The following is a 23,818-nucleotide window of genomic DNA, read 5'->3' on the forward strand; positions in this document are numbered from 1 at the left end:
GGATGTGAATGGTGACGTTGTGTGCATAAAGATAGGGGGTGGTCCTTCTCCCCCCAAAGTTCTCTGAGAGTATTAGGGTGTAGGAGTTAAAGAGCTTCTAATGGGATCTGGATGCTGTCGTGTTGGCCCCCCCTGCACGCCCATTGCATTGTGGAAGTGCAGGGCTTTGGGACACCACAATGGGCTGAGTGTAGGGACAGATGGAGGTCCCTTTCGACGGTAGGAGGGCCATAGTGAGAGCAGCTAACATGCCCTTCTGCCACAGACGTGAGAGAGCGTTCAGGGTGGAGGAGGGAGAGAACAAACTGAAAACGGGTTTCAGATTCTTCCTAATTATAATGCAAGGACAAGTTTAATTCAAGTGCTATTTTGACCTAGTAATCTGCCTAAATTAATCTTGATTGTGACACATTTGCAGATCAGTGCACATGACATGCCTCTATGGCAACACTCATACCTTTTAAGTTATTCTCACTTTTCAGAGTGGAAAAAAGCCGAAAAGCGATGAACACACTGGGTGTAATGTAAAACTTTAAAATCTTAGACATGTTCCATCTTTGATTTTCCTTTTTCAGGGTTAAACCAGGTCATGTCAGTTTGAGCAGTGAAATGCATGGAGCGTCAGGGGAGAGGGTATGATGATAAATGCTGATAAGGAGAGATGGAAAGCATTGGAGGAGGGTAGAGGGAGGTACCGGGTGCAGCAGCAACAGATGGGGTCTGATGGAAACCTCAGGTTGTAAACTTTCTGTTGGTAACATCTGTCCGTTTATCCATCTGCTATACTGTTTCAGTTTGTTTAGGGGAAACTCATCAATTAGAAAACTATAGTGGAGAGTGCTGGTGCCGCTGTTGTCACAGCGTGTTTAAAAGAATAAGAAAGTGGAGCAGTGCAATATTGTTTTTTAATACCTTGATGACTGAGCACAATTTAGACTTTTTACTGCTATAAAACTGGGGCAGGAAAAAGATGAAGTCAAGCCCTCTTCCCCGTTGTCATCCAATAAAATAAACAGTTTAGCACCATTCCCACACATAAACCCATCCATCACATCTGTGCTTAGGAATAGGAGCCATTCTTTGTTCCTTTTCTGGAGCACACATGAATAAATGGATTTCAGTGAGATGTGGGTATAAACCTGATTAGAATCATATTACCAACTACTGTGAACAGGATCCTAATACTTACTAATGAACCACTGGTTCATTAGTAAGTATGAATTGGAAGGAATGTTTTTTTGCAAATGAAGCAAGTTATGAATATGAACATTTTCGTGGAAACATCACACGAGTATTTCACTTTTCTGTGCTAAAAATATTCTCTCTTCAATTTGCTTTGCAGTGAGCGGATAAAGGAGAATTAAGCAGCTGATCTGGGCTCAGTGGCCAGAGTGTTACATTAGACATTAATCCAGAACAGTGGAAGGTTAGAGAAGGGATAGCATCCTTTAATCCCTCACTCCATCCATTCAGCCCTCTCATCAGACACTGGGAGGGAATCAGACAGACTGAGCACATCCTCTGCTCCTTCAATCTAACCAAAGTTTTGTATTCTAGTGTCAAAGCTTTTTAATAGTGTACTGCAAGAGCTCTTTTTCACAATTTAGATTACCAGCTATAGCATCTTTGAGCATTTCCCGAATCTCAGTTCCTCTTTAGAGGGTGAGCAAGTGTCCCGTCTATGAACACTGTCCCCTATATGTAACAGATGTTACTGGGGCAACAGTTGGCATTGAAAGGGAGGGGCTTCAGGCCATCTGTCCAGGGTCAAGTTTTGAAAAGAGGTGGCAGAGACGGTGGCGTGTTCAGGAAAATGGTAAGTATTTGGTTGAATAGACCAAATATAGTCGACTTTGTAATCCTGCTCTGTGTGTGCTTTCACATAAAGTAGTCTTTGTGGAGGTTTTCAATGTGAATTTTGAAACTCCAGAAATTCCGTTTTTGACATAGGAAAACTGAAGCTTTGGCACCAAGGCACCATCTTGTGGTTAAAGAAAATATTACAACAACATGGAATATTTATTCAAACTTTATTGATATTTACAATGGACATTAGCTGAAGTTATTGAGTCAAGACTGCAACTGTTAAGATTAATATGGCAATAAAATCAGAAATTACTCATAGATCGTCCAGCTGAGATTTAAGACTCTCAAGCGTATGGTCTATGTCATCCCGCAGACACGCCATCTTCTTATGGCAAACCTTTCTCTATGGAAAGCAGGAACATGTGAGACAACCAGAATTTTTGCAGAAGCTCACATTTGTTACACAGAACGTAAAAAGATGGGGCACACACTTACGTAGTAAATCTTAAACCTTGCATTTTCCATTTGATAGAATTCAGCCACAGTTAGCTCTGTAAAGTCTTTCTTCATGGTTATGAATCCACAGTCAGGGGAGCGTTTAACATGTTCAGACCTGGGCAGAGAAAGTTATGGAGACCAGAGACAAGATGTTCACATGGCACACAAAGGGGAAACTATCATTAAGTCAATAAGGATACCATCTGCTGTAAAATAAAACATTTACAATTAAACATTATGCTGCCATTTACAGTTCACATCCTAAAAAGGAGCCCTGGTTTTTTGTTTTTAAAAAAAAATTATTTATGGATGTGTATTGTGTTCTCAGAAAAGCCGCAATAACGGGTGAGATTCAGCTGGGAAGCTGTCTCAGCATAATCTTCTTAAGCACCTCAAATCATATATGTACCTTGTTAGGGTCAAAAATAATTTTCTATCATGGAAGTAGACATGTTTTCTCACCAGGGATCATCATCTGGTTCCCAACCTTCAAGCTCGATAAGACAGAAGAAACAGCAGGCGACATCAGGCTCATTCTCACTGGGGCAGTGAACAAACCCAGCCTTGGCCATCTGCAGACAGAAAACAGTAGCATATCCTTCTCACAACTATAAGACAATAACTGAGCAATATATTACAGACTTTTATGAGCGAAGTTCATTGACAATGATGAAAAGTACCTCTCAAAACAAAAAACTGATAGCTGGAGCACATTTGATAACAGTCAGCTTGAGGATGAGAGTTATGACACCAGAATCCCCATCAACTGAGATGTTAACAGTCCATCAATCAGGAACTCTCATGTGGGCTCAGGATCTGTCACTGGACACTTCATGCAATGAAACTGAATCTAGCACCTGCTTAAATCTTTCAAGCCGTTACAGCCTTGAATTAAGAGCTGTGATAAAACACCTCACAAGCATTTCTATAAAGTCCACCGACTACTTCTGACAAAGACAGCTCACCAGTCTTACCTTCTCAGGTGTGCAGTTACATTCCTCTCTGAATGGCCAGTCCGTAAAGCTTTGTTCGCGCATTTCCTGACTGTACATTTGGCCATGAGAGTAAAACATTGTAGTCAACACCTGTATGTTGGCCATATCTTCATCAATAAACACCCTTAAGCAGAATTAATTCACAGTTGTCGGTAATTTCTTGTGAAACATCCACTGCTGTTTTTAATCCCGCGTTATTAGGAGAATCTCAGGGGGGCGGGGCTAAAACGGATCGCAATGGGAATTTTACAATTGTATTATTAATGGTAGTTCTGCAGTCGTGTGACACTCGTCTACTTCCGGGTGCAATTGTCTCCTAAAATCTGAAAAACAGTTTCCAGGTTACATTAACAAAAATTACTGTATGATTTATTTATCAGAGGCGATTTTTTTCAGCAGCGTTCGGCTCTCTCATTAGTGTACACGAAAGGCCCATTCAGTCTACTTTTTTCAGCGTGAGATCATCAATTGCATTGCGTCACCCCTCGCAGTGACGTCACTTTCCTCATTACCAGTTCAGTCATGTCACATAATTGACCAGAGTTAGTGACCCTGGCCAGGTAAACAGTGGTTTTCAGTATGTTTATTTTTTAATTTTTTAATTTTGAGTTTATGTCAATCATGTCAAGTTTTTCCTAAATATTGAGACTTTTTGGGAAAGGGTCACAGTGTACACCTAGATCTGCATTTTCTTATTTATTCATTTTTTGCTATTTTCTGGCCTAAGATTAAACCACATCAAATCCCATTTTTAAAAAAAATAAATGAGTAAGACAAAGAAAAAGATACAATTATACTTGGGGTGATCATGTGAATAATCTGGGCTGAAAGTAGCTCAGTCTGCAGGGAATCGGTTTGGGATCCAGTGATTCAATACCGGTGTGGATCTGGGCACTGCTGAGGTGCCTTTGAGCATATTATTGCTGAGGGAGTAATACAGTTTAATAAGTCTGAAAAAAAATTAAATCTCACACCAACTCTGAAACACGTTTAGTTCAAGATGGATTATCAACAGTGCTTTAAATAAAATGCTATAGATGAAGCTGAAAGCAGGAAGCTTATAAAATAAAACACAAATAACCGAATATATATACTCAGACCAACTCTTGCTCTGCTGATGGATCGGTGATACAAATGGCTATCTGTTATCATTATTTATGCATTCATTCCTCTTTATATATTCATCCAATATATAAGTCTTATCATTAACCTTACACAAATTTGATTACACACGCTCGCCAGGCACGAGGGACTGGTCCATGAGTGTTAACAAATTGGATGGAGAACAAGATGCCTCCAAATAGAGGTAAGATACAGGGGCTTCACAGCTCAAACCCAGTCCAGAGCCTATAGCCTATAAGGCATTGATGGAGTGAAGAAGAGAAGAGACATCCGCAATACCACTGAAGTGACAGAGAAAGGATATTTAGAATAGAAACTTTAGTGACCTGTCAACTAATATCTAAAGAAATCTTATAAAAGTAGGAACTTGCCCCTAAGGTACTGTTTTCCATAACTGGAATTTGTGATAATATATTTAAAGGGATGAAAATCATTATTTTGAATGTTGGAATTTAACTCCCCCTGGTGGCACTTGTGGCAAGTGCCTGCCACTTAAAATGACCAGACATTGCCAATGGCTATAAAATTGTAGTGTTGAATTATTGATTCAGGCTGAGCACTTTATTGAAATCCAAAAGAAAACAGTGACTCAATTGTCCAGAATTCAGCAGTCCTCTTTGATGGTTTGTAATGTAAATGTTAACTCTCCTGTTTCTTGCTGTGAGAGACAGGAACAGTCCTGGTGTGAAGTGTGTTTCTGTAATTCTATCCTTTAGGCTCCTTGGGTGCTGAAATGTGCTTACATGTGTAACCTGCTGTCCATTCCCCCTGCTAACCTTATCTCCCTATGGAGTTCCAGTGGTGAACGCTGACATGCAGTGTGTCTGCTTGTGAGGCTTGTGATCTTCATGCCACGGGTGTGTATCACACTTTAATTGCATTCAAATCTCAGAACAGTGATGCTGTGTTGTGGTTTTTGCAACAGTAGGGTTGGGTTTAGTGTCTGATGTGTCTTTATTATCATGTTACTGCAGCTCTGGGTGGCCTGTAGGATTCTTGGCTGCAGACAGAATAACATAGCATCTACCTCTGAATTTAAACATGTGTGTGTTACAGTTTTTACTCTAGCTCTTTCCATACGTCCAAACTTTTCACATTTTCTCTCAACATAGCTGCACCAGGGGCACTTTATTTTTAGGTGCACTCCCCTTTTCATCCACCTTTTGTACAAAAACTGTTCATTTTGTTTGCTGCATCAGTTTAATTGTTTGTGTACCTTCTGCAAAAAAAGGTCCATATTATTAATAGTGCTGTTGATTTGTTCATTCATTTCATTCGATTTGTTTTACTCTAAAAAATATTAAATTATTAGTCAAACGTCTGCTGTCTTTTACATATCTGAAAAATTCTCCTTCTTCTCTTCATACCTTCTCTGCTGTCACCTTCAACATTTTTCTCCTTCCATTTTGTGAAACAACTGACCTAACTGATTAAGGTCTGCCAGGATCAGCTCCTGCTCCTGCCCTAGCCTTGTTTTCACACAGGTCTGAGACTGAGAGAGAAGGAGGGAGGAGATAGGATGTGGAGAGGAGGTGATAGAGGCAATGTGTTTGTGTACTGAATTTCCACATGTCCTGTACATTGCCATCGTGGGCGTGAGGCTATGCTATTTATGCAGCCCTTGGATTTTTTTTTAATTACAGAGGAGGATCCCTGCAAGTATTTTTCATTCCACCTAAGGAGGTTTTTGTGTGGGCAGGGATTTCAGAGAGGAAAGTTGTTTCTCACTGTATTCCTTCAGAAGTTCTCTCAGGAAAACCAGAGGTGAAGTCAATGTGGAGCACAGGTAGGACAGCAGCCTATGACCATCTGCTGATTCAGTATTTCTCTTTACAATGATTCATAACTGTCTGTTTAGGGGATTCAAAGTACCGGTAGTCTTTTTTTTTGTTACCACATCTATGCAGTCAAATGCTAATTATAGCGATGTGTAGAAAAGTTACATTATAAAAGAATGTGTCTGTAGATAGATAGATAGATAGATAGATAGATAGATAGATAGATAGATAGATAGATAGATAGATAGATAGATAGATAGATAGATAGATAGATAGATAGATAGATAGATAGATAGATAGATAGATAGATAGATAGATAGATAGATAGATAGATAGATAGATAGATAGATAGATAGATAGATAGATAGATAGATACTTAATTAATCCCGGAGGAAATTGTATATATCCACTGCTCAGGCATTACATAACAAATAATACTGGATAAACACCAGGAGAAAAAGAAACACTGACATCACAGGACATACCGCAAGACATACACTACACTAACAGACACATGCAGCACTAACAGGACTTATATACTAAACTATAACTATGTATGTGGTTTATCTTCAGACTAAGTCTACATTCTTGTCTCAAATGTACTGACAAATGTCCTGACAGCTCCACCTGTCCTCTGCTGCCCTCACACCAGACTGAGCTCATTTGGAAGAAACTGATCTCATCCTGTAGCTTGTACTGCATACGTGTGTGTGTGTGTGTGTGTGTGTGTGTGTGTGTGTGTGTGTGTGTGTGTGTGTGTGTGTGTGTGTGTGTGTGTGTGAAAGTGTGTATTTACAACCAGGTTTCCATACAGCATGCGTTGAAGTTTGCCCTCAGTTCATGTTAGGCTTTATTTTAATACTTATTTTTGGAACAAAATTATATTTAACATGTATTATATCTCATTAGTGTGTGAAGGAGGAATGTTGTTGACCCTTGACTAGATTTTTTTTTTTCATCTGCCAAATCACTCTCAGCTGAGGAATATGTGAGCTTTAGAAATAGACAACAATCCACAGAAATCACAATGACCTCAAATTGCAGTCTTCTGAAACTTCCCATGTGGTCTGCATAACTTGGCAGTTTGAGGATAAAGAATTCAATGGGAGCTAAAACGAAATTATTGTAGTGAAATGTCAACACTTCTGAAATGCAAGGTTCTGAAGTAAATGCAGCTGGAAAGAAAGACGTCCTGTCCTGTGGCGCTGGTGTAAAATGTCATGGGAGTGTGAGAGTGTCGCAGTCAACATCTACATTCTCCAGCTCTGTAAGCAGGCGAGGATTCACAAGACAGCTACACCCAAATGTGTACGCACACCCAAGAATCCTCAAATCTTTCGAGTTTCTTTTTTCTCTGACATTCTGTTGGCCTGATCAAGCAGTATGTTATCAACACTCAGGTACAAAGTAGGTCGTGTATACAGTTTGATGTACGACTGCCACAAACAATTTGGTTCATTGTCAGCAGCGGTGAAAAATGTTTTCTTGATTAACTGTTTGGTTTACCAAATGTCAAACATAAAAAGAATAAATTCCAACAACATCCAATGGCACAAAGCAGTTTATTGATGAAGAATGCACCGTATTCTATTGAGGTGGGGTCAATGCATACGAAACAGTACTGCTGGCAACATTTCCAGCACATATCAATACCTGATCGATAAGTAAGATGATTACCTCTCGCAGCAGCAAACTGATATGTCACGATACGCAACCTGCAAGATCTGCAATCTCAGGTCAGCTCAAAGGGAATGTCAAGGTCGTTCTGCTCATACTGAGCTGCCTACTGGTTATGTGCTGCATGTTCTTAATGAGGCGTCAGATAGACGCACAGATAAAAGAGAGATGGTTGCTCTCAGTATCGTATTTAAAAGTATTTTTTCCCCTGTTGGCTGTAATGGGTGCTCTGACATATTATGAGGGGAAATGTAAGCATACTGATGCCTCGTGCTTGTGTGGCCTCTTCACCTTTGACCTTTGTAGACAGCCTCTAAATTCACCATCAAAGTGTCAAGAGACATCCGAAGCATGATAAACGACCTTGCAGAATGGACTCTGCATCTGCACAAATCCATTTCATTAAAGAATGAAAGCAATTAGAAGTAGAAAGGTGACAAAATAATATATCTGGAAAGTCAAATAATACCAGCTGGCCCAGTATCATGAAATATGACCTGACTTTAGATAGATGGATGGACGGACGGACAGATGGACGGATGGGCGGACAGACAGACAGACAGACAGACAGACAGACAGACAGACAAACAGACAGACAGACAGACAGACAGATAGATAGATAGATAGATAGATAGATAGATAGATAGATAGATATACTTTATTTATCCCAAACAGGGAAATTTAAACGTTGCAGTAGTAGAACAGACAGAAACAGGGAAAATTTATATTGAAGAAAATTAAGACAATATGGAAAGAGAATAATAATTATTAACAATAGTACTAACTAATACTAACAATAGTACCCAAGCATGGAAGACATTAAGTTATAAATAAGTGTGGTGGCAGGAATTAAGTTATAAATAAGTTTGGTGATCAGCAGAGGTTGTATTTTTACGCTGCATTCAGGATGTGGTAAGGATATTATTTGCAGTCTGTCCCATGTATTTAAGTTAGCATAAATTTACTGCTTTTGTCCATCAAGAAAGAGAGAGGTAGTACGATAAAGGCATAGTATGGATGAAGGTACCCTTCATTGTAACAAGCATCACTTTGACATTTGACTTGCTGCAAATATGTTCTGTCATAATAAACAGTTTCTGTAAGCAGTTTTAAAAAAATGTTTTTATTTTATATACTTGATTAATCCCCGAAGGGAAATTAGTGGCACACTATAGTTAGTCACATACATATATATTAGTTTGTACAGGCCCTGAACACACAAACACACACAAGGGGCCTGTTCACATGCATGGGGAGGTAGAGTGGTGGGAAGCTCCTGCTTGGTGCATCCAAATGAGCAACATGTAAAGGGGTGCCTTGCTCAGGGACACCTCGGCAGTGCTCCGGAGGTGAGATGACACTTCCCATTGTCATTGTTTTTGTGTGCGAGCGGGAATTGAACCACCGATCTTGGAACATTGGACAGCCCGCTCTAACGCCCACCCTATCGCTTGTGTATTCCTGATTCAGTCCATTCAGGCCATCGATACTGTACCAGCTGCGTCTCATGTCTGTTTGGCTTCCTTGTTTCCCTCGGGGTTGGCGTGGCGCTGGGAACACAATCCTCTCAGATCTTGGATTGTGGGAATTTTGATTGGAGTGTTGTCTCAAACCATGATTGGAGATCATGGAATGATTTGCAGGTTTAGTTTGTTTTCAGATAATCATTCCTGTGTTTGCAGGGTTTCACCAGTAGATGGAAGCATAGACTGACAATCCAGGCCGAGCAGCTCTTCAAGTACACTGATGTGTGACCTTAAATTTTTTCTTTGTGTGTGATTGTGTGTTGATTCCGACTGTGTGTCGGACTTTATCCTCAAGCTCAAGACAAAGCATAATATATTTTTTGAACTTTTTTTATTTAGAGGAGACAAAATATGTTGAATCTGCAGTATTGGTCACAACACTCTAAAAATGTTTTAAAAGAAAACGCTTTAACACCACGAAATGGTATCAATAAAACACAAAGCTGGTTACCAGTCCATAATGTCTGACCAGTAAAATGCAGAGTCTAAACAGTTCCTGATTTTTTCCCCTTAAAATTTTTCCTAAAATATGTCTGTTAATTGGTGCCTTCATACTTGAAGGAGAAACTTCGACTTCTATGTTCCCCCATCTAGCACAGAGTTGTATATATATTGATATTAATCAAATAACAACCTTTTCATTCAGGGAAAATCCATTTCTCCCCGTTCTCCCCTCTAAATCCAAGTTTTCAGAACCAAATATTTTACCCACTATGTCACGCATGATTTGTAATGTGGCATTTGTGAGCAAAGTAACTCAAGTGAATGGCAAATCAAATAATTTCCATTCCTTACTCATTAAAAATATTCCCCCATGTATTCCAGGATGACCTCCCATTCAAAGGTGAAAGAGGTCAACACATTATCTTTTTGATGATTAATCTGCACCTAATGTCAAAAGAAAGGTCTTACCTCCCTTTTCTCCCTATTTGTCTCCATCACTCCTCTGCTTTAATATCTGTCCAATAATGACACCCCCCCCCCCCCATTGGCCATCACCTCATTCCCATTTAGTCGGTCTTCTGTCTCCCTCCCTCCCTCTCCTCACCTGTGGAGGACATAGGATCCACCTGCTCGGATTTCACCCTCTCATCATGACATCCATTAAAGTGGCGCTGGACCCTGGGCTCCCGCCGGCCCGACAGCACATTAGCACTCGGTCCATTGAACATATACAAGGACCTCATTTGAATTATTGATACCAACACAACTAATGAGGAAACCCTATCTCAGCTTCTTTTACCGACACACAGTCACACACACATGCACGCACAAACAGATGCTTATGGAAGGACTTGATGTATTGATGGTTAACATTGCAGTTACCATTTTTTCCATTTCAAAAGCTAATATTCTGAGTGTTTAATCCATCACTAGCTGACATGATGTAAGTTAAACTTGAAGTTTGCCCTTTTGCACTGTAAATGTTTGCACCGTAAATGTAGCTCCCTGTCTTGTGTCTATAACAGTTTACTTTTATTGCACCTACATCTTTGTGGCATTTGGGAATATGGGTGTTATGTACAACTTTGTTTACAGCCACAATTTATCCCACAATACCTGCAGCATTTAGTCATTAAATTTTATCAAGCATCTGTGAGTTGGGTTTTTGTGAGTGACTGTGACATCTCAGTCTGTCAGTGTTTACATACAATAACATAAATGCGCTCAGTGCAAACGGGTATTGGAGGTGTCAGCCACCCTCCTTAGTATTCACTCCAACACTCAGTGACTCACAGCCTCAGCTTGGGCGCTCAAGAGGAGGGGGGTAAATACAAAAGAAAACGAGAGAGCAGGACAAGAGGAGGCACCACGAACATCAGGCAGCATTTTCTATAGCCCCCGGCTCACGTGTTCGTGTCAGTATGTTTGCAAGCATGTGTGCCCAAGGGGATGAATATTTCCACAGCTTTGCTAAGCTCTCCCTTGTGAACCAGGCTTCTCAGTAACATTGTGGCTACGTGATGAGAGAGAAGAGAGTAGTGGACGAAGTGTGGCATAAGAAACCGGCTGTGAAGCAGTTCTTCACTCAGTGACAGCTACGGTCCATCATTTAATCCTCTGCAGCCTTTCTTTGAGTTTGACTGTCTTTCTCCGTATTCAATCTTTTCAGATGTCCCCTTTCGTGTCACTCCACATCTCTTCATCCTTCTGTCAGTTTGTATTTAGTTTAATCTCTGCCCCTCCTTTTCTAGCTTCCTCCATTCTGTCGCTTTCTATTTCATCTCTCCGTCTTGCTTTACACCCCCTCAGTCTAAATTCCAGCCCCGTGACGAAAACACAGAGGCTGACTCTTAACCTGGGCAGGTTAAGAGAAAATGAAAAAAGACAGCAGACAGATAAAAGGTTAACCCTTTAACAAGTCCATGCATGTAAAGTCACAGGGCAGAGAGAAGGGTGGAGGGTCATACACAACAAATCACAATGAAGAGATGTGACAATTCAAATCTCTGTGAGGGGGAGATGAATGAGAAGAGTACAAGAGGGATAAACAGTAGTTTGGACAAACGGCATTTCACTCAAGCTCTGTCTCTCCTTCATGACTTCCACTCTGCATGATGACAGGCATCTGCAGCCGTTCATTGGTTGAGGCTGCCACCAATCAGAGCAGAGGCATGTAAGGTGCCTTTAGGTTATACCCAACCCCAAATACGAGAAGCAGGGGGAGAGAAAGCCAGATTAGAGAAGGCAGAGCATGTTTTACAGAGAGAGATCAAAACAGATGGTAACCTAGCTGTGAAGTGAGGACCTTCACTCTGACACTCCGTGTGAAATAACATGTTTGACAAGAAACTGCTTCCCAGCTGTTGGTTGGACACAGTGCAATTCCTCGTGGCTGCTGGGGGGGAAGAAGATCTTAGCTTTATAGTCTCCCACTGTGATTGGCTGTCATACTTTGGTCGCCCCCTCCTCTCTCTGACTCCCCTTCTCTTGTTCACTCCCTCTCTTCTCTGCTACTAAGCCCTTCCATACTGTCCTCAGGTTTACCTGAGCCACAAATGCAGAAACTCTGGACCCATCCTCCACTCCTCCACTCACATACTCCTCTCTCTCTCTCTCTCTCTCTCTCTCTCTCTCTCTCTCTCTCTCTCTCTCTCTCCCTCTCTCTTGCTCTCTCACACACGCTCACACACTCAGCTTTTCACCTGGAGAGGTTTGGAGAGGGCAGGCACAAGGGATGGCATGTGCAGCAGCAGCAGTTTCTCCTCACATCTAACGTTGCCTCCATAGTTGCTGGAGAGTAGAGAGGAACTCTGAAAGAGATTTTGAAGCCATTGTCCCTTGGCAAACCAGGAGAGACGGGGGCAGTGGAGGAGCACTTTACAAAGCCAGGGACACCAAAGGCAACATAAAGCATGATTTTGGGTGAGTTGTTGCTTTTTTGGTGCATGGGATTTCAGAGAGGTCACTTATACTGTGGATCACTAATCCCTACTTAAACTTGACCAATGCCAGGTCTTTGTTAATACTGTGCTTGATTTCTGTTGCACACAGACATCTGTCAATCCCCAGCTCTGGCTAGAGCATGGAATAATGAAAACAGCATGCCATTAACATGCGTGAATGATGACAGGGAAGGTCAAAGTGTTGGGAGATGAACTGTATCATGATGAGCTGTTTGGTCACATGACCAAAATCAGCCATTCTCACGTAGTTCCAGTGGAGGTGGAGTGACAAAAGCGGTTTGTCAACCTACTTACAACTAATGAAATTCAAATTAACACAAATAGTTAATAGAGAATTCCTCAAGAGTGAGGACTTACTTTGTTACATTTCTGCCTCTCCTTTCTTGACACAACCCTACTCACAAGTGATGTGGATATGAGTCATGATATGATGCTTTTTTTGTCAGAAAAGACATCAAATATTCAGTCTTTAGTTTGCAGTTTTGAGTATATCCTCCTATTAAACAGGCTGGTGCTGTTCTGAGTCATTCAGGCTTTCTGTTTTAGTATTCTGGTCTCATAGTGGCCATGTCTGAGAGAGAGGATTCTGTGTGGTCGCTCTGCTCTACATTGCCAGCTTGTATATGCACACAGAGGGTTGGAGCTCACCACTGTAAGTCCAATGATGTGACTGATCCTGGATGTGATCCTATGTGGATAGCACAGTAAGAATGTTTGTGCGTGTGTTTGCATGTGAAAGTGTTCTGAATTCTTCCAATTAGTCTTTCATCGAGACTTTGTGATTGCATGAGATCATTGTGTGTTTGTTTTACATGTGAGTTGCTACGTTCTCTGCCAGCGAGGCCACTTTGTTTTAACGCATGCCTGAGCTGATTCACCCACAGCTTAGGTCTTCTGCTCTGCCTACAGGCATGTTTTTCAAGCACACATCTCTAATGATTATGGAGAGTCAGGAACTGAAGAGTTGGGTGTGTAAATATGAAGTTCATGTTGAAATGTGTGCTCCCCTCTAATCACTCAATACCTTTCATGCCTACAAGAACAACTGGTAAGTGGTTCATTAATAAACTTTCTCACTTACTCAAGGTTTTTTGTTGTTTGCTTTTCATGTTTAATTTTGTACTTGTTGTCACACAGGCTCCTTTTCCAGTTTCTGACGCTGTGGTTAAGTGAATATTTGCCTGACAAGTCTCATTTAACAGTTAAACAAGCACTGTCTTGATCAGGTGGCAGGTACTAGCAGCTCATGTAGATGATATTTGCCCCAGACATGTCCACAACAGTATTAACCTTTAAACCTTGACTGCCTCAGGTGTCAAAAAAAAAAAAAAAGCTAAATACAGGACAAAGACCACTGCCTGTTAAACAGTCACTCAAAAAACCATTATCTCCATTGGACATTGAGATTTTCCTCTGCCTAACATTCTGTTCCGTTCATGTGATGATGTGGCTGCTGAGTGATCTGACATTTCTGCCTTCCCTCCTCTGAAAAGGGTAATGTCATTGTAATGCCCTTTACAATTCTGACGCTGGCTGATCTGAACATCTTATCAGTGAATTTTCTGATTTTGTCCGCTGATAGACATCTGCACGTTTGTGATAAGGTGTCTCAGACAAATGGCGTTATACATCAGTTTTAAAAATCTGATTTAAAAATGTTAATTTGTTATCTGTAAAGCACAGGCATCAGCATCTGTGTCTGTACGGCTATTAGTCTATTTCTACGCTTTGCTTTTGTATGACCTTGAGCCAATGACCTCTCTCGCTGCCGGTCTGCCCTTGACATTGTATTCACAGATCCATGAAAATGACCAGCATTGACAACCCAGGGTCCTGGCAGAGATCTTTGGCTGCTGTGATAGTGATGACAGTTCTGTTGATGATAAAGGCAGTAGTCATGTGGTTATGTTGTTCACTGTGCTCTATACACAACCAGCTTACCTCTCTGCTCCATATGGACTCTGCACCAAGTTAGGGGTGTGAAGCTGGTGCTGATGCTGTGTGGGTTTATGCATTGAGTGAGTTTGTATCATGTTGGCAGTGAACAATGTGATGCAGAAAGAGAACAATGGGAAGCTATATAAGAACATGATCACTATAGACGCAGAGCCTCTAGATATACTGCATTGTCGTTGTGATCAGCCGCCATGTTGTCTGATATGATGTTCCACGATTTCAGGTTGCTGATGCCCGGAGGCAGCTTCTGGAAGGGAGTGTGCTTTTAGATGAGAAACGTCTATTGCGTTTCCTCAATGTCACCCAAACTGCCGCATTAAGACTTTTTGACAGGCATCCCTGGGATGTTCTGCTTTGTTGGCTGCAGCTCAAAGTTTTTGGGGGAACATCAGTCAAAATCGATTCATGTTTGGGTCGTGTTTTATGCTCCATCTGTCTTGACTGTTTCAATCAGGGCTGACCCCCTGAGTTCAGGGTCACAAAGTCTATGTCTCTTTGTCTTTGTGTTTGCGGACTCACTCATCTGTCTTCATATAATCCGACTCTCTGCTGACCTGTCTGCATATCTATTGCTCATACCGTGAAACAAGCTCCCCGCCCCCTTTCTGCTACCGTCCTGCACACATTCACCTGGTTACAGAGGCCATCATAAAAAAGACAATGGAGAATGTGTCTCCGGGGACCTAAATATTTTCTTTCACCAATTATCTAATTGGCTGCTCTACTGATTTTGCACATGTCAATCTGCACGGTATTTATAATATTTTGATGTGCCAAATATTTGGATATGCATAGCACAGCCTGTCCCTTCAGGCATTTTTCCATATCTAAGGTGCAACTTGAACACTTACACACAGGTGAAATATGAAAGCTCTACAGTGACAGATGCTGAACAAACAATTCATAACTCCTTTTTGATACTTTTGCAAGATATAAACTTAGACAGATGATTAGTCCAAGCATATACTATATCTCAATTTGTCAGCGTGCAAATATTCACCCCCCACCAGCCGTGTGAGCTGATCATTGTCACCTGCCAGATAAATGGAGTCAACAAAGAAAATTTTATGCTTGTCTTTTGTTCGAAAACAAATCTTTGAAGATTTTCTGTGATTTAACAAATTTCACAGTTTTTATGATGTCACTCAGTACTTTGGTCAGGTTGTCAGACACTCTCTTGGCAGAGGTTGTGTATTTGTTCTAGCAGTCAGCATATATTACAAAGACTGGAGATAGAGAGAAAGTGAAGAGACAGTGAGAGATCATGAGCTCAAGTGGGGGAAACACTTCAATAAAAATAGACCTAATCGTTCTCTGCTGCAAATAGAAAGAAAAGAGTGACACAGTGATTCAAGGCTACCTTCATCTGCAGCTGACTGCACTCAACTACTGATGATGATAAAATTTAAGTATTTAATTTATGCACTCTGTAGATCAATCCACGCATGCCTGGGGAGCTAGTTTGAAATCCCTGCCACCCCAACTCCCCTTTTTACTTTACATAATACCCTGCTTCCTTGCAGTGGAATATTTTACAAGTTGGAATGTGGCAGTGATGATATATTACACTGAACACAATTCACTTTTTGGTAGCCCCTTTTCATGGCAGGGCACTCAATGAGATGACTAGTTCTCACAATTGTAATTAGAATAGGAAATTGAAATGTGAAATGAACAAAGAGTGGACTGTTTGTGTATGGGATCTTGTATTTCTGTTTATAGGTAGAGGTTCTAAACCTGGTTTGTAGAGAGGACACCTCCGTTAAAAAGCCACTAAAACAGGTCCCGTCCTTTCCTTCCCTTCTTCTCTGGCTCTTCTCCATTTGTTTATGCTAGAGTGTCTGTGTGTCAGCAGGTAGTCAATACTGTCTGTAAGTTACTCTAATGAATAGGCCTGTTATTGGACTGATGGGAAGGCAACCCATTGTGTCTGTGAGAGCATCTGTGTGTATGTGTGTGCGTCTGTATGTGCATGTGTGTGTGTGTGTGTGTGTGTGTGTGTGTGTGTGTGTGTGTGTGTGTGTGTGTGTGTGTGTGTGTGTGTGTGTGTGTGTGTGTGTGTGTGTGTGTGTGTGTGTGTGTGTGTGTGTGACCCATCAGTGCATGTAGGACTGCAGAGCAGAGGGAGCTGTAGGTGTCTGTTCCTCTGACTCCCACTGCCTCTCTGGCATCACTGCGGCTCCTTCTGTCCGAGACAAGTCACTATAGATTATTTCATTATATGGATTGGAGCGACTACATTATTTTTATTAGTTTGTTCTTCTAAAACCACACATTCATGGTGTGACACTGCTCACCGAAACATTCAACTGTAAATATGATATGCATTGTGGAACAGACATCAGCACCTGCTACCATGGCTTCTGTTGCTCTGTGAAGCACAAAAATGCACCTGCGTGTGATTATGGTGTCACATTAGTGCATCCACCAAGGCAGCCTGGCTCACTACAAGTACTTACTGGGAATCCTGGGGCTGCAAGACACCTGGGACTCGATGTCTGGTTAATGTTTGGTATGCTTCAATAATCACTCTGATCGCAAAGAGGAAAGAAACACAGATGATTCTTCACACCTAATGTCTAATGTTGATAAAGAGACACAGTTGCCCATATGATGAAGTTATAATGAAGATTTCAAGGTCATTAGGAATGCAAATGACAACTATTTCTATTCCTAATGACCTTGCAATCCTAGAAGTGTACTTGACACTTTAATTCTGACACATCATATCAATAACTAAATCTGCTTCCGTTTGTAAACGCTTGTGTGCAGCATCTCACTTTGTCAGGGCTTCTTTGTATTTTGATCTTTACAACTGCAATATATCTGTATCATGGATCATTGCATTGCATAACATAACTCAAAAACCAGGTTTTGCATCGTTTTGTGTTTTGTGTTCCTCTGATAAAAGTCATCATACTTACCCCCAAAAGATTACATTCATTGCAGCCACAATGAATGCAGCCATGGTGTTATTGCAGTGACTACACCTATTTGGCATCTGCTTCGACCAAAACTCTAAATTAAATAGGCAAAAATGTGCAAAAGATGTTTGGAATTAAGATTTAGAGTAAATACATTCAATCTGAAGTGCCTGTGGATGTAATGGCAGCTCCCAGGTAGACTGCATGCCAACTGTATGAATGGTAAGTAGGATTGCGATGACACAGAGCATTCTTTACCAGCTCAAATGTCACCAAAGTCAAACCTGATATTAAGGTTGTGCCCATTTTTCATTCAAGCTGGATACAGGTCAAACTTATGAGCTCAGTCTCTGCAGCACAGATAGCTCTCATCAAATGACCGACAACCAGGCACTAATTTTGCACATTTAGGTGTGTACTTATACTTAGCAAAGGTTTTGGATGTCAGTTTTGCCCCAGAGGATTATGTTGCAGTCAAGCCAGTCTTGTCACGGCTGTCAGCTCAACTAACTGGATCAATTCCAAAAATTTTATATGAATTATTTTAATTTAAAATGCACTGTTGGCCTTTTAAGACAAGACATTGACAAAATTATGAAAAGGTCTACTTTATATACATGTAGTCCTCAACCTACAAACCCAATTGGTTCTGAGAGTCTATTCATAAGTTGAATTGGTCATAAGTCTTTATTAAATTTCAATCTATAATCGCCTTTTGACATCATTCAAATGCCAATACTACTCTATACAGAAGTAATATTCCCTAAGACTTACCAGAGACAGGACATATGACAACACATAATGAAATAAAGTACAGGTACAGATCATTTTAAGTTAAGTCATTCTTGATTATTAATCCAGATTAGTTCACACACGGTAACCTTCTGGTCCTTTTAATTTAATCCTTGAGATGATGAAGAAGAAAACACTACAAAGAAATCTCAACCAATTTTTTAAGCACATCCAATGACGACAGACAGAGTGAGCTGTTGGTGTTGATGATCCACTGTACGGTACTGTAGCACGGTAATGAAACTTACCTTTAGAGCAAAGGAAGAGGTGGAGTTGAGACGAGTTATTGTCGGTCAGGGGCGGAGTTGTCATCAGAGATTGTCACCACTGTCACTATCTTCACTAGCCTTTGCTTTATCAGCCATAATGAACAGTAAAGTATCCAAGTAGGGAAGAAGCCTGATGCTCTGTGATGCTCAGAGACAGGACAAAAACAAGATGAAAGAGATGAGTGTTGGAGATTTGTGAATGCAGCGGTGCTGCTCGGCGAGGGTTGCAGCAAAAAGGGGAACTGCAATAATTGGATAGGGTTGTTCGTATTGCTGGATGTCCGTAAGTCCAGTGTTTGTATCTTGAGGACTACCTTTACTCTGCATGTCGCAATTTACATGTAATGCATTGCTGATTAGCCAGCACTGATGCTGAAACACCACTCAAATGATCCAATTATAATCCACAGACTGGCTGTGCATACCAACATAATCAAGTTTAATGTTGAACGTCACGCCACACATCAGCTAGCCTTAAAGCACCCACCAAAAAGTATAGAATTAACACTGCTGCATCTCAGGTTATTTTATACTTTTACTATTTTATTATATATTGTATTATTTATTGCATATTTTACCTTTTTTTTTTAATTGAGGATGTGCGCTTCCATGATTTTCTAATCCAGCTCTTGCGTCCTCTTTTCAATGATTCCTGCTCATCAAATGTACAACATCAAACTGTATTATTGATTTAGCGATATGAACATTTTGTAACTGTTGGAAGATGCTTGAATAACAATTTCCCCGAGCAGCAGTCAAGCATAAAACGGTTGAGCAAAGCTAACGTTTGGTGGCGATAGATGTTGCATTAATCATGCCTGCTCTATTTCTGTGTGCTCAGGAGGGAAGAGGGGAGAAGAGGAGGGGGGAGCACACAGATAAAATGGAGTAAAAAAGTGTTCCATCCAGCTTTGGTGGTGGGAAGAGGAAATTCCTCCGAGTGCTGTTGAGATAGGGTTTCACACAAAGACCAAAAGAGAAATCAATTCTCCTTGAGATGCAGCAAGGTCAATTCATTGGGGGGGGGTGAAGCTGGAGGGGAGGAGGAAGTTGATGAAGCAGTCAAAGAATGGGGGAAAGACACTGAGAGAATAGTGTAGGAGGAGGAAGACTTAAGCTGCATCGAATGGATAGAGGCAGAGATGAAACGAGCAGAGGGTGAGATAACAAACACTGGATTTGGGGCTTGGAAGCAATTTTTCTGTTCAAGTCAGTGAACCATATCAACTGACTCATGCAAAGGGGAAATGTGAGCATTATGTTTGCCACTGTTGGGTTTGTCATCCCTATATGAACTTCATTTGTTGCCATGAGGACATTGCTCTCTGACCTCATTCATCTGAACACCCTCTGTTTACTACCGCTGGGTGAGACAACCAGACAGAATTGTATACATAAATAATCTTAATATGTTTGCTCCAGGAAGCGTTGAGCTAGTTTTTAATACTTAATGTAAATGAACAGTCAAAATAGTCCAAAGCCCCACCCCTAAAAACACTGTCTCCTGCCAGTAATGCCTGTTCTAATTTGTCTCAATAATGTGTATAATGGCTCTTGGAAATATGCGTATAAAAGTCTGCTGATAAAATGTTAATAATAGGTCAAGCTGAGACCTGCCCTCTATGGCGTCATGCCGATCGGCTGCTAGTTAAACTACTGCTAACAGAAGGGCTCACTGGAAAAGGTTAAGACTGGATACGAGAAGGGGAGGCCTCATTTGCAGGTTGTCATGGGATCTGAGTGGCACAGGGCTTAGCGCTGGCGTCTGGTATGCACACCTGTCTCCACACAAGTTGTTCACTGAACAAGCTGCTCTTCTTCTAAGACTGTGAGTGAAAAGAAAGAGAGGGAGGAGAAGGGTGCTCTGTCAGGACCTGCACCGCATCTCTCTGCCCCTGCCTGGGGGAGCGGGGGAGGAGAAAGGGAGGATCAAGTGAGAATGAGGTGCCAGAGGTGTGGATTGGAAGGCTGTAAGGGACACACGGGTAATGTGGTGTCTGAGGACATACATTAACTGTATGTTACAATATTTGTTTATCTTGTTGTTAGCTTTAGTCACAGGCAGTATTTTAGACTTTTGGTTTCCTTCAGGGTCAATTTATATCACAAACATGTGGAACTATTTTTTTTTGTGCTTGCGCAGTATATCAGAAAAATGAACGCAGATCTTTGCAGTGCAGCTTTAGTGTTTGACTGTCAGTTTCTCCTAATGCGGTAGAATTCTCTATTATGGGATGCACGGATGGATGAACTGCTTATATGCTTAGCACAGCTCTCAGCAAACATTGAAACTCAGATAGTGTCATGGTTCAAAAGAGCACAGATTAAATGTAAAAAATCGTCGACAGAGAAGAGGAATGGAAACAAAGATTTCCATATGATTAGCGGAGATCAGAGATCAGTGCTGATGACCCAATAAGACAAGAATAACATCATAAACATAACTGACTTCATATTGCATTCTTTACAGCCAAAGAATGTTGTCTAATGTGTGGACTGATACTCATTAATTTTGCAGGTTTTGTTTTTTTTTTGACAGGATGTCAGAGCCACCCCTGTGCTTATACATTTCAACATTTGTGTTTCTGCCTCCATCCTAAATTTTCTCATTTGTGCATCTGATGGCTTGTGTAAATGTGCAAAATTGTATTTTCCGTAGTTCAGATGATGGTTTTTGTCCCTGCACTGGGCCAATAATCAACAGCTAGCCACCACCACAAATCTTCATTAGAGGATTAGCCGGCTGGGAGACAGCTTGTGTTCTTTTACTTTTATTGGCGGCCCAGCCTCCAGTCCCTTCATCCGGGGTGTCGCTGCTCACTGTTTCCTCTACTTATACCTGTGAACATGGCTGTAGCTCACAAGAAAACCACACACACATCTTCTGCATATATTTGCTCTTTTGTGTTCGCTTCAGTCTTCAACCCCTTGTCATCATTTTGTCTCTATCACCCAAATATGCATAATGTTCCCAATGGAAAAATACTCAAGACAGAAATAATTAAGGTCAAAGCAGCCTGAGGTGAGGCAGCAATGGGTGACACAATCCTCCAGTTGTGCACTGATTTATTTCCTTGTCTCCTCCTGATGTCAAAACAGTGGCTAGACTCCAGAGATAGCCGTTGTCAAATGGATCAGGTCCTATTACCAGGAAAGCTGGCTTCCATTTCACAATTTCTTTTGGATGAAAGCTTCCATCCCCTCTTTGATTTCAAGCTGTAAAACAGCGATGGATGATCTGTTTGAAGCATATTTGATTCTCTCTAATGTCTACTAAGAGTGTTGATATCTCATAAAGGACTGTTGTTGGCACATCAATGCTGTACTAATTCATTCTTGCACACTTTGGTGGTGATACGACAGCATCCACAGACAGATGGAGCATACTGTTAACAGACAGACAGACAGACAGACAGACAGACAGACAGACAGATACATTATAAACTTGTCTATTTTCGTTCCTTTTCTTGTCTGCCTTTGACCAGTCTACTAGAGAAAACAATGTTAGCACACAGGCAGGTCCCAGAGGGGTCCAGAGGTTCCAGAGGGCTCAGCTCTGCCAACGCAACCCCCAAACCTCCCCTCAAGGACAATATCGTATTCTGCCTGCCTGTGCGCGACTGTGTAATCCATAGCTGCAGGGAGGGTGACCTTCACAGCAGGCAGCCTCAAAGCAGGCTGCGACACAGGAACTCAAGGAAGAGGACAGGCAGAGCAAAAAGGGTGCTGGTGGCAAGATGCAGATGGGTAATTACCCCTTTATACTGCATTACCCTCCATATGTGGTTGTTCTCTCAGCTGCAACAAATATGAGTGTTTTTTTTCCAAAAAGGTTACATTTCAATATCAAGATGAAAAATATAAAGGATCATTATAATATTTAATACCACATTATTGTAGCAGATTACATTTCATATTAAATACGGTGATTTATACAAGTAACTATTATTATCTTATGAAATGACCTCTTTATTTATTTTTTTTAATGACATGACTCCTAATAAAATGAAACTAAATCCACAACTGAATTTCCACAAAAGAAATGATGCTGTATATGTATCATTTACTTTTGACTTCAAATAATGTGGTTTATTAAGTCTGCCATACAAATGCAAAACATATTATCTGTAATGTTGTTTTTTGCCAAATCAAAAGCTCCATATCTTCCTTTCTTTATTAGCCTGCTGTTGTTCTAGTGCTGCATATTATGGAGGTATTTGGGTTTACATTTTGCAGTGCGTATTTACAAAATGCACAGTGAAACTTAAAGCAGAGTGCAGTCAATGTCCTATTGTTGTCTACCTTTGTTTTTAGGACCAACTTCGAAACCACTATTTTTCTTGTGAAGGCTGCTACGTAGGATGACATATAACATACCTTACATCATAATGTTGTCAGTGTTTGTACATCAGGTAGCGTATCTTCATGCTCTTTTAAATCATGACCTCCCAGTGCTAAATGATCGTTCTATAGATATTATATTTAATATTTATATCTATATTTATTAAAGGAAACCTCTGTCTCTCTGTCCCAAATCACATACCTCTGTTCTATGAATTATAAGTAGGTCACTGCATGCTAGTATAATTACTGTACTTGCATATATCTGCACATTTCAACTGTGTGTTTGCTTGCAAATATCAGTTGAATTAAAAATCGCTGTTGGCTTTCTCATTTGACCAAAAACAATGGTTCTTCTTTCTCCTCCTAAATGATGCCTTCTTTTATTTATCTGTTGCTGCTCTTCTCTGCTATAACTGTCTCTCCCTCTGCCCTAATTTGAGCAAGCTTGATAAGTCACTTTCTGGTACATAGCCAATATGGTGATCATTAAAGGAGAGAAGTGTCAATCGCTATCCATGTACTCATAATAGACTGAATTTTAGCATAGTTAGTAGTGTAAACACTCCAACAGCCAGCTTTTGTGAGGACGTACAGATTTTGGGATACGTCAAAAGACAAAGGCAAACCTATGATGAGGGCCAATCTATGATGCCTTTGAAATTTACTTCACTCTCATCTAGTCAAACAAATGTTCCTTTGTATATTTAAGAAAATCCTTTTTCTA

At 40.8% G+C, this 23,818-nt stretch overlaps 2 protein-coding genes across 3 annotated transcripts in view; one reads left to right on the forward strand and one right to left on the reverse strand.

Moving 5' to 3' along the window:
• Positions 1-2,119: 2,119 nt before the first annotated feature.
• birc5b (baculoviral IAP repeat containing 5b) lies at positions 2,120-3,404 on the reverse strand. The gene is made up of 4 exons (XM_068338809.1): positions 3,279-3,404; positions 2,767-2,876; positions 2,302-2,419; positions 2,120-2,209 (listed from the first exon to the last, which is right to left on the reverse strand). Exons 1-4 carry the CDS (start codon positions 3,402-3,404, stop codon positions 2,120-2,122), a joined length of 444 nt encoding a protein of 147 aa, XP_068194910.1.
• A 2,722-nt stretch (positions 3,405-6,126) lies between these two features.
• Positions 6,127-23,818, forward strand: part of znf385a (zinc finger protein 385A) — a 63,717-nt gene continuing 46,025 nt past the window's right edge. Inside the window, exon 1 of one of the 2 annotated variants that reach the window (XM_068305159.1) lies at positions 6,127-6,207. In XM_068305159.1, the coding sequence (XP_068161260.1) occupies positions 6,195-6,207 (13 nt within the window). In that variant the 5' untranslated portion in view covers positions 6,127-6,194. Of the gene's footprint in view, positions 6,208-12,544; positions 12,769-23,818 lie in introns of those variants that run through there. The other variant, XM_068305166.1, reaches the window with a different exon arrangement.

This window comes from Antennarius striatus, chromosome 2, assembly GCF_040054535.1.
Source record: "Antennarius striatus isolate MH-2024 chromosome 2, ASM4005453v1, whole genome shotgun sequence".
Lineage (NCBI taxonomy): Eukaryota > Metazoa > Chordata > Actinopteri > Lophiiformes > Antennariidae > Antennarius > Antennarius striatus.

Excerpts from the sequence above, each read along its gene's own strand:
- birc5b (XM_068338809.1), bottom strand. The coding sequence starts at position 3,404 with ATGGCCAACATACAGGTGTTGACTACAATGTTTTACTCTCATGGCCAA. Across the intron at positions 2,877-3,278 it reads GTAACTGCACACCTGAGAAG|ATGGCCAAGGCTGGGTTTGT; the intron begins GTAAGACTGGTG and ends TTCTGTCTGCAG. Across the intron at positions 2,420-2,766 it reads GAACCAGATGATGATCCCTG|GTCTGAACATGTTAAACGCT; the intron begins GTGAGAAAACAT and ends TTCTCTGCCCAG.